The sequence below is a fragment of the Rhinoderma darwinii genome, chromosome 11, assembly GCF_050947455.1.
Source record: "Rhinoderma darwinii isolate aRhiDar2 chromosome 11, aRhiDar2.hap1, whole genome shotgun sequence".
Lineage (NCBI taxonomy): Eukaryota > Metazoa > Chordata > Amphibia > Anura > Rhinodermatidae > Rhinoderma > Rhinoderma darwinii.
The window spans coordinates 34,583,907-34,595,435 of NC_134697.1; the positions used below are offsets into that span (position 1 = coordinate 34,583,907).

Genomic DNA, 11,529 nt, shown 5'->3' on the forward strand with positions numbered 1-11,529 from the left:
GTTCAGCCGCTCTGTGTTGCAGCTGAATGAGGTGTTTTCCGACCAAGAAAAACGTTATATGGTCATGAGTTACGTAAACAGTGTGGGAGAAACCCCTTTAAGCAGCAAGTAAACAGTCAGTTTTTGAAGTTGATGTGTTGGAGGCAGGAAAAATAGGCAAACGTAAGGATCTGAGCGACTTTGACGAGGGCCAAATTGTGATAGCTAGACGACTGGATCAGAGCATTTCCAAAATGGCAGGTCTTGTGGCGTGTTCCCGGTATGCAGTGGTTAGTACCTAACAAAAGTGGTCCAAGCAAGGACTACCGGTGATGGCAACAGGGTCATGGGAGTCAAAGGCTCACTGATGCACGTGTGGACCGAAGGCTAGCCCATCTGGTTCAATCCCACAGAGGTGCTACTGTAGCACAAATTGCTGAAAAAGTTACTGCTGGCTATGATAGAAAGGTGTCAGTGCCCACAAAGGGCATGTGAGCATCAGCACTGGACGATAGAGCAATGGAAGAAGGTGGCCTGGTCTGATAAATCATGTTCTTGTTACATCATGTTGATGGACGGGTGCGTATGCGTCACTTACCTAGGAAGGAGATAGCATCAGGATCCACTATGAGAAGAAGACACGCCGGCAGAGGCAGTGTGATATTCTGGTTAATGTTCTGTTGGGAAACCTTGGGTCCTGGCATTCATGTATGTTATTTTGACACCTATCACCGACCTAAACATTGTTGCAGACCAAGTACTCCCCTTCATGGCAAAAATATTCCTTATTGGTGGTTGCCTCTTGCAGCAGGATAATGATCCCTGACACACTGCAAAAATTGTTCAGGAATGGTTTGAGGAGGAAGAGTTCAAGGTTTTGACTTACCTCCAAATTCCCCAGCTCAATTCGATTGAGCATCTGTGAGATGTGCAGGAAAAACAAGTCCAATAAATGGAGATCCCCACCTCACAACTTACAGGACTTAAAGGATCTTCTATTAACATATTGGTGCCAGATACCACAGGACACCTTCAGAGGTCTTGTGGGGTCCGTGCCTCAAAGGGTGCTGTTTTGGTGGCATGACGGAGACCTTCACAATATTAGGCAGGTGGTTTTGATTGTATGGTTAAATGGTGTGTATATATCCAGGGGCGTAGCTAAAGGCTCTTGGGCCCTGGTGCAAGAATTCAGCTTGGGCCCCCCTATCCCTCCCCAACACCACCGGACCCCTGCGAGTGCCTATGCCCAGCCACCTTCCCCAACAGCCCCATCGATGCTTCCACAGCTGCCCCCATAGCTGCCTCCACAGTATAATTCCCCCACACAGTATAATGCCCCCATAGCTGCCCCCCCCACACAGTATAATGCATCCATAGCTGCCCCCACTCAATATAATGCTCCCATAGCTGCCCCCCACACAGTATAATACCCCCATAGCTGCCCCCACACAATATAATGCTCCCAAAGCTGCCCCCACAGTATAATACCCCCATAGCTGCCTCCACACAGTATAATGCCCCCCATAGCTTCCCCCACACAGTATAATGCCCCCATAGCTGCCCCCACACAATATAATGCCCCCATAAGTGCCCCCACACAATATAATGCTCCCATAGCTGCCCCCACAGTATAATGCCCCCATAGCTGCCTCCACACAGTATAATGCCCCCACAGTATAATGCCCCCATAGCTGCCGCCACACAGTATAATGCCTCCACAGTATAATGCCCCCATAGCTGCCGCCACACAGTATAGTTCCCCCACACAATATAATGCTCCCATAGCTGCCCCCACAGTATAATGCCCCCATAGCTGCCTCCACACAGTATAGTTCCCCCACACAATATAATGCTCCCATAGCTGCCCCCACAGTATAATGCCCCCATAGCTGCCGCCACACAGTATAATGCCTAAACAGTATAATGCCCCCATAGCTGCCGCCACACAGTATAGTTCCCCCACACAATATAATGCTCCCATAGCTGCCCCCACAGTATAATGCCCCCATAGCTGCCTCCACACAGTATAGTTCCCCCACACAATATAATGCTCCCATAGCTGCCCCCACAGTATAATGCCCCCATAGCTGCCTCCACACAGTATAATGCCCCCACAGTATAATGCCCCCCTAACTGCCCCAATACAGTATAATGCCCCCATATGTTTAATGATGATTAATAGAGTTGTTTAAATAGACTTTTTGGACCTATTGTTGAACATGTTTTTATCTCAAAAGCAATTGTTACATATGAAATGATGAACACAACTGCAATCTCCAGTGAAGGTACAACTTTCCAAGCACAAGATGTAACAACCAGAGACACCACTTGTTCCCCGGATTCTCTGTTTTCCAGCATTAGCATCAGCAGCTCAGAGAATGAGAAAGAGACTTGGCACCGCTCTGCCAACCCAAGAACTACCATTCTCCTCTCGTTACTGTACCTGGCCCTCCTGACATTCTTCGGCAGTGCAGTCCTCCTGGCAGAGATGCGTCATCACAACCCCCAAACACACAATGTCCAGGGATTTCTCACTGTGCTCATGTTGACCTCCTCAGCTTGGATGTTATGGTTTGCATGGACATCTTCTAAAAACAAAAAAATTAAAATGTACCAGGATCACCAGGCTGGAGCTAGCTGGTTGAAAGGTATGCCTATTCTTATCCGCTATAATAATTTATGATTTATGTACTCAGAATGTTAGGAATGTGATTTTAACATAGCTCTGAAGACTTCAAACATTGAATTCTTCTTTGAGGATATTTATTCTTTAGTGGTTAATAAAAGAATCATTGGATACCCTTAAAAATAAAAATATTTAAAAGGAGTTTCAATTACCCTATTACAGAATTTTGAGTTAATAGATGGGGGTCCTCTATTTAGGACCCAAATTTTGAGTTAATAGATGGGGGTCCTCTATTTTGGAACCTCATCTATTAGCCAGAGTGGCCACAAAGAACGTCTCTCAGTCTGGAGGTCCCGGCATGGCTTCTCATTACATGGACATCCCAATGATTTCAATGTGAACCCTAATGCATCTATAACCCTATTATCGATCATATCTAAGTTGATCAACTTAGATATGATCGGTAATAGGGTTATAGAAAGAATCAGAGGGACACAGTAAGCGTTGGCAGCCGAGCCGTCAGTGCAGTTCACTGACTAATTCTGCTGTTCACGCAGAGATGCAACATCTATGTATAGTGAATGCATAGAAGCTGCATCTCGAAATTAAACACAATTTTTAATAAAAGTCAATTGCAAATGTATTTTTATTAATAAATATGTACATTTATTTAAAAAAATTAAAAAATGTTCTCCCAAGATTTACATAGACTTTAAGAAGTTAGGAGAAACTCACATCAGTTTGCAGAATGATAAATGATACAAAAATGATGACGACAGAACTAATGAAGACTGATGCACTTTGGCAACAGTTTGAGTCCCAACAAAGCAAATAGAATCTGTTGGTAGATCTGTCATGATCTATTTTGATGCCATTTTTTGTGCCTCCTAGATATACTATATTTGAAGTGGTCGTCCTCTTTAGACAACCCCTTTTTGTTAGAAGGATACCCGAATAATAACTGGATGACCACTGCCACTGTGCGATCTCCGGTGATCAGCTGTAATCTGTGCTGGAAACTGGAGTAAATGTTCAGTTTCCCTGCAGCGCCACCACGGGGGAAATTAAGTATTACACAGTTTTAAGTATGAATTCAGCCTATCCGTGACTATGCCTGGAGTTTTATCTCAGCTACTAATATGTTTCTGCAGGTGGATTGTGTCTCTTTGCTCTGGCAACACTTGTACTAGACTGCTTAACACTTGGATATTACCATGAACTGCACCAATGTACCCCAGTATTAGTGACTTCATTCCCTATTGTTCAGGCTGTATTCACGGTGATACAGGTGAGAGATAACAAGAATCATATACTATAAAAAAATTATTAGAAATGAAAAAATAGATAACTATGGAGATAATAACCAAAATAATAGTATAATGTAAACACATTAATTTCCCTTTCATTTAGCAAGATAACTTTTTTGATAAAAAAATAACCAACATATTCTATCAGGTTTTACAACCAGGGTACATATATGAAATGACAAGAAAATAAACATCTACCAACAATGAAATGAAAAGAGAGAGGACTCTGCCAGCAAGAGCTCACATTGTAACGCTAGGGATCCATAGCGGTATTATTGTAGGATGACCACGAAATTACCTTAAAGGGGTTATTCAGGATTAGAAAAAAGAATCAGGTTTTTTGCAGAAACAGCGCCACTCTTGTCCATGGACTGTGTCTGATATTGCACCTCACCCTATCCAGGTAAATGGGGCTGAGCTGCATTACCAGACACAGCCTATAGATAAGAGTGGCGATGTTTCCAGAAAAAAATAGATCCTTTTTTTCTACATCTCGTAAGCCATTTAATGAGTTTCTTTGAGAAAAAAAATGTTGCAAGCAACCTTGAAACGATTGTACAATATCCTGTCATTTTACCCTGACTCGTTGGCGACACCATGCTGCCTTAGAGACCTAGCCTAAAGGAGATGAGGGAGTGACACAATAGATACAAAGTGATAATTTTATAGAACACGTGAATTAATCACTGCCTTCTGACCTTCCCAGGGAGAAAGATTCAGAGTCCAATGTACGGTACCGCTCCCAACATACAGCTAAAAAAATAATAGTATAGCACAGAGCATGAAACATACCACCTTCTACCACTGACAACCAAGCCATACTGCCATTTCTCAGACATCAATCCATTTTCTCTAAAAAAAAAAAAAAATGGAAAATGAATATCAATATTAGTAAAAATAATAAAATAAGTATAATGAATAGTCACTGGAATAAACTGGGAATACTAGAGGGATAATAGAAGTCTCAATCCACCAACATTTGTTGTCTTAAGCCTCGGTCACATCTGCGTTGGAGGCCCCGTCTGGGTCCACCATCGCAGATGCGGCCGAGATTACCGGAGATGCTGCGCTATTGTTTCCGGTAAAATCACGGACACCCTGACGGAAAGCCGATGGAACCTATTAAAGTCAATGGGTTCCTCTGGCCGCCGGCGGTGTCCGTTGGGCAACGGAACCGTTGCTTCTGTTATTCTTTTGTTCTGCTCCTCTGACGGAGCAGAACAACGGAACACACCAATGCAGGTGTGAACCCAGCCTTACCTGTTTTATGTTCCAAGAGCCTCAAAATTGTCTCTCTCTTACAGGTCTCTCTACTTTCATTTTATGCCAAAGTCTGTATACAGGAGAAGCAACCTTTGAACAGGTAACAGTACCCAAAGGGTTGCCTTCTTTAGTAAATTATGCGCTTACAATGGCTACTGGTTAGGTTTCAGTGTAATGTGGTTGTTGTTTACTAGGGGCATACATACTTTTGGCTATAAAATGATGTAAGCATAGAAATTTCTCACTGTAAAGATTTAGGCAGAGATAGTACTGCGTCCTTGACTCTTCTTGGGTGGTGTGTCATACTTTAGACTGTTTAGTTGATTCACACACTGAGAGCAGCAACTTCCTAATAGAGAAGAAGGTGGTAAAAACATGGCTACTGGACCCAGTAAGTGAAAGGTGAATGTTTCAGAACGTTAGTGGGTTTTACAGCAATCAAAAGCAGGGAATCCGGAATCCGCACATATAACTGTTAAATGGCAGAATTATGGTGGTTTATTTAAGAAATCAAGATCTTGTGTTATTCAGGAAAATCCTACCACCATATAGTATTATATTAATAGATATATATGGTGTGAAAGGTAAAGCCTTGAAGACAATATGTCCCAGAACAACATTATTTTCGTCCTTCCTTTCTTTGGCATATAGGATCTTAAAAAGGTTTTCCCACCAAGGACATTTATCACCCATCCACACCATAGTATAGCGCTCGGCTGTTTCCGTCAACCCTATGCTTAGCCACAGCTCAATTCAAACTCCGTGATAAGGAGGAACAGGGGACTCAGGACCCCCATTTGAGCGATTGGTCGGTTCCCAGGGGTGGGGTCCCCAATAATCATACATTTATCCACTATCCTGTTAATAGGTGATAAATGTCTGATAGTGTCAGGTCCGTATTTCACACCGAATAACCACCTCTGTAAATTGAAAGCTGAAGGCATGCCTGGAGAAAAGTACACCACACAGAGATGTTTGGTACAGCTTCCCTCTCTCAGTCAGGAGGAAGACTGAAAAACTTTTTATTCAGAACAAAGAAACACAGAAAGAGACACATGCCTCCTCCCCAGAGATGTGGGAGTGCCCAAGCCCCCACCAGTTTCTCAGACTCACTCTTCTTGCATTCCGGGGGGCGGTGTCTTCCATAGGTGTGTCCGACATGAACAAAGAACTTGTTATATATATCAGTATATTACACAAAGAACTGAAATGTATATACATATGTGTGAGGATAATATTTTTCAAACAATATACATGGTAATGATCCCTGACAATAGAAACCATTATAAGTCAATGAGGTCCATCATACACTCGGATCGGTCGAACAGCGGATCCGGCACAGTGTTATTTCTACGGTTTTAAAATTGGAAGCCATGGCACATATGTGAACAGAATCTTAACTAAAGACCATTGTGTTGAGTCATTGTGTGTTTATTTTATAGAATGACGTACTCCACTAGTTGCCCTGCTAATTTTCAAAATGCTGGAGCAATTTAGACTATTTCTATATTATTCAATACCCAATTATTTAACTCCCACAGACTGCTGATGAAATATAGAACACAAAAAAATATTAATTTAATTTAAATATTTTTCTTAGTCTCTAATTGGTGCTAGGATTTGACAACAGCAGGAGGGACTGAAATCAGAGGTGAGTTGATTCTAGCCAAAGTTGCAACTAGGGGTAAAAGTTAAGGCCTCATACACTCAACCTCATTGGTTTTGCGGTCTGCAAATCTATGGGTCCGTAGCGGTCCATTGGACCGCAAAAAAACCTTGCTACGCATCCATGTGTCATCTGGACTCACGGTTCCACAATGATTCACCAGCATTGGTGAATCCGATATTGCGGACCGTAAAATAACTTGTCCTGAGTTTTTGCGGTCCACAATTGTGCCCCCTCCACTGGTCCGTGTAAATCATGGTCGTGTACATGGGGCCATAAAAAAGAATGGGTCCACAATCTATCTGCAAAACCGCGGATAAATTGTGGCCACAATAATATGGTTGTGTGCATGAGGCCTAAGCCAGGGGACAAAGATGGTACTGGAACTATAAGAGACAAGCATGAGGCTGTACTTTAATCAGAAGCCAAGGAACAGATGTCAGGATGCAGTCGGGAGTCGGAATACTGAAGCTCAGAGAAAGAATGTGTGGGTTAAGGGCAACACATTATTTTTTTTATTAGTCCACTGGGCTATTATATGAAATAGTACAAAAAAATATTGAGCCACTGTATTAATATAAAGAATGCCCCTCCCCTACTCTTACCAATAATTGTGTATCTGTATACAACAATCTGTCAATCATTTGCTAGAGGGGAACAAGAGGAGGCAGGGAGGGGCAGGGGATCACTCTCCTCGTGAATAAGTATGAGTATGCTTTATTCTGTCTTAGCGGCTATTGACCAAACAGCCCAATATTTATTTGTGCATTGTTGTACAATACTCCGGCAGACTTGTGTGGACAGATTCTCCTGATGATGTCATCAGGGTGAGGTAATTGACCTGCGTAACAACATATTCGGGCAGCACCTGTCACTATGGACAAGGTCATGGCTGGGGTCAGCTCAGGAATGAAGAAAGGTGAGTAAATGGTGAGTTTCACATCCCAACTGAATTGCTGTAATGGGCATCCTTTTCTCTCATAGGTTCGGCCTAATGCATGCACTAGCTACAAATATATTAATGTGGATGAGTGTTGTCCTAGATGAGTCTATGAAGCACTTGCAGGAAATTTATGATATCCAGAAAAAGAAGATGAACATCATGGAACGTAAGACTGGCGTTTTAGGACTGCCTTCAGGAACCTTGCCTATAGACTTGCTGCCTTCTTTTTATTATTATAGCTTTGTCTTTGTTTATTAGCATTGCCTTTGTGTGTTTGTTAAGTGACTACTACAATAAAACATAAGTAATCTGTGTCCACATTTCAGCTACTGGGGTACCCACAAACAGTTGTGTCTGCACCACAGACCTGTGCCACATCTTCTCAGAAGGAGCGGGCTACTTGCATCCTTTCAATATTGAGTTCAGTCTCTTCTCCTCTACAATGTTGTACGTCATCTGGAAGAACACAGGGAAGACAAGTTGTACTGCAGCAGTTTTGGGACACAGCAAAGGCACCCTTCATATTAATGGAGCATTTGTAGGGCTGATTCTGGGAGCATTTGCCATCTCAGCCACTTTTGGAGTCATGATTAGTTTTGGCGTGCTTGCTAAATCGCCCGGGACTGTTCCAGAGGCGTTGCGTATCTACTACTTGTTCAATTCAGTACTCCTGTCTGCAATGTTCATTGCTTCTGTAACTGGCATTGTAACATGCAGGCTGCAGAAAGGGTTTCGATTTGATGATATGTCTAAGAGTGTGGTCAGAAGTCTAGACATAACTCTTCTTATGGGAAGTTCTTGTGGTCCATTGATGGTATCAGTTTTTTCATTAGTGGCCATATTTTTCCTACACATTGAAGGGAACCTCTACATCCTGGATCTATGTTTTTCTCTCTGTAAAACTGTGCAAGTCCTTGGACAAAATCTTTTTATCACAGAAGCCCTCTACTCTGGACCAGCTCAGAATAAGACCACTGCGTCCAACGCATGGGTCTACTCTATATCCCAGACTTCAGCTAATAATGAGAGCATAGAGCATGGAACAAGCACCTCGCCCGCTGAGTATAACAACACAAGCCTAAACTCAGAGCGTGGGGCAAGTGTAAAGAACTCCAAAATGTTGATGGACCGGTGTACAGATATGCCGAAGAATCTACAGTCTAGAGCCAATGTGGCAGAAACTCCCCAAAACAGGCAGGTGTTTAAGGAAGAGAACAAAGTGCCGTTTTTTAGAACAAGAAGAAAGATTCTGCAGAACATATCGATCCTGCTAATATGTTACAATATATCGGTAAGTGCAGTGTAAGGGCTGGACTGTGGCAAAGATGTGTGGTGTACAAAACCATAAATACAGCACCCAAAGTAGTCTATTCATAAATGGATGCATATATATATATATATATATATATATATATATATAATATCATTTAAAAAAAATGTTTCGTTTAAAAATAGATTTTGTTCCACGTAAGCCATATGCACAAGCTTGCCTAGAAAAAGACTAGAAAATATAAACACACCAGTAGGTGGCAGCACCGCTACCATAATCTCCATTCAACCACATTGTTGTTAGAAACCCCACAATTCACTGAAATGTCATTTAAATTGTTTCTAAAAATCAGGCCGAGTGTAAATCATAATTATTATGAATTAGCGGTGCATTCCCATCTTAGACATTTATGGATTATCCACAGAATATGCCATAAATGTCTGATAGATGTGGGTGCCACCTGTAGAACTTGTACCTATCTCCAGAACAGGAGCCCCGTGCATACAGAAGAAGAATCAATGGAGAGGTGACTGGTAATTAAAGAAACAGCCAAGCTCGCTATGCTGCACTGTTTCCGTAACTCACTATTGTTTATGGTGGGAATACTCCTTTAAGTAAGGGTTAATTCCTCCTGAATGATAATGTGTTCGCTCAGCTTTCATGAACTGACACTAATATATTACAGAACTGCTTGAATAGTGGGGTCATTCCTATAATAAACCAGCTAGTGGCCCCCTAACATTGTGAGAATTAATGTAAGTAAAATAAATGGGCCACAACATTCCACGATAGCTCCAGCTGTAATGTGTCTCTTTTTCTCTCAAATCTATGACATGGTATGTCATTGATGTCACTCTTGTGGGAGCTCTGGTGCTGTCATTATGGGGGCAATGTAACTGTCTCTTTAAGGCCTTGTTCACAAAGCGTTTATTTGACGCATTTTACGTGCCGAAAAATGCGTCAAAAAAGCATGATTTAAGCTTCCCATTCACATCAATGGAAAAACGCATTGCAGTGTATACGACACGTGTAAAAAAAGAAGCATCAAGTCAATTCTTGGCGCCGAAATGCGCCGAAAACGCACCTAATTCCCAAAGTCAATGGGAGTCCTAAATACGTGGCCAAAAAACATGCAGAAAACACGCCGAAAACATGTAAAAAAACGCCTGTACTTTAAAAAGCGCTTTGCAAAAACACTAGCGTTTTTTATGTGTTTTTTTAGGGTCAGGTGAACAAGGCCTTATGAGTGCACTGTGGCTATCACTGTGGCCTTCACTGTTATGGGGGCACTGTCCAATTATTGGTTCTAGGCCTGAGTATTTAAATTGAGTTTTCCAGGATTCCAAATTGATAGCCTATGCTTAAAGTGAATGTCCACTTTTTTACACCATGTTGTAAAAGTGCAGATTAGTTTCTCAATATACCTTTATAGTAGTCAGAGCTCCATTTTTCTGATACAAAGCTCCAAATCCCCTGCATAGACATAGTTCTCAAGCTCCCTCTAATGATGTTATCTTTAAAATCTATCCGGAGGTCCAGATCGAAGCTCTGCAGGGAAAAACTCTAAAGGGGCTGCAGTGCTAAAATAGCATTGCAACCCATTTAATCTCAGGATCGGTGGGGGTCCCAGAGGACGGATCCCCACCGATCAGAAAGTAATTATATATCCTAGATATTTTTCATTATTTTATGTGATGAAAATAACTCTTTAAACTCTCTAATTTTCTGTGTCCTTTTAGTGATCTGTCATGTATGCACTAATAATCGCTTCGCTTGATCCACAGGTCTGGATTTTATACGCTTATGGTACCCGGCCACACTTGGTGAGCCAAATAGAACAGTCTTTTTATGGCTTCACGCTCTGGGTGATCATTGTCAAAATCTCTCTTCCGCTGGGAATCTTCTATCGCATGCACTCGGTGGCCAGCTTATTTGAAGCATATTGTAACATATGTGAAGCAGCGGCCTGATAACACCCTCACCATGACTTTGGTTTGAAGCCTTGACATTCCTGTTCCTGAACACTATGCCACCCAACATATTGACACGATGACTGCTGCTTATATCACTAGCAAAAACTTTGTGAGAAAAAGGACTCTGATGCTGACATTTTATACTTTCCTCTATATTTCGTACTGAATTCCCATCATTTTAAAATGAGCAACATGTACAATACAACATGAAAAGAGAAAATATGCAAAAAAAAATATTCTTTTTTTTTTGGGGGGGGGGGGGGGGCGTTTCAGCAACAGGTAAACTTTATTATAAGCTCCCTATTCTATATTGCTGATTGGAATGTATTTGTAATTTTCTTTACACTGATGCATTTTTTTTTTATAGTGCGCTCTTTAATGAATAAAGTTAGGACACTAAAGTTTTACATAGTATGAAGAATTATTCCCACAAATAATTGCCCATGTTGTTTTGTTTCACTAAGGCCTCGTTCACACAAACGTATTTCTCATCAGTGTCTAG

General features: G+C 41.8%; 1 protein-coding gene across 1 annotated transcript; it reads left to right on the forward strand.

The window, feature by feature from the left end:
* Window positions 1-2,223: 2,223 nt before the first annotated feature.
* Window positions 2,224-11,297, forward strand: LOC142663659 (proton channel OTOP2-like). Its single transcript, XM_075842411.1, has 6 exons — window positions 2,224-2,627; window positions 3,757-3,893; window positions 5,217-5,275; window positions 7,826-7,950; window positions 8,111-9,075; window positions 10,839-11,297. Exons 1-6 carry the CDS (start codon window positions 2,234-2,236, stop codon window positions 11,022-11,024), a joined length of 1,866 nt encoding a protein of 621 aa, XP_075698526.1. The 5' UTR covers window positions 2,224-2,233; the 3' UTR covers window positions 11,025-11,297.
* The last annotated feature ends 232 nt before the right edge of the window (window positions 11,298-11,529 follow it).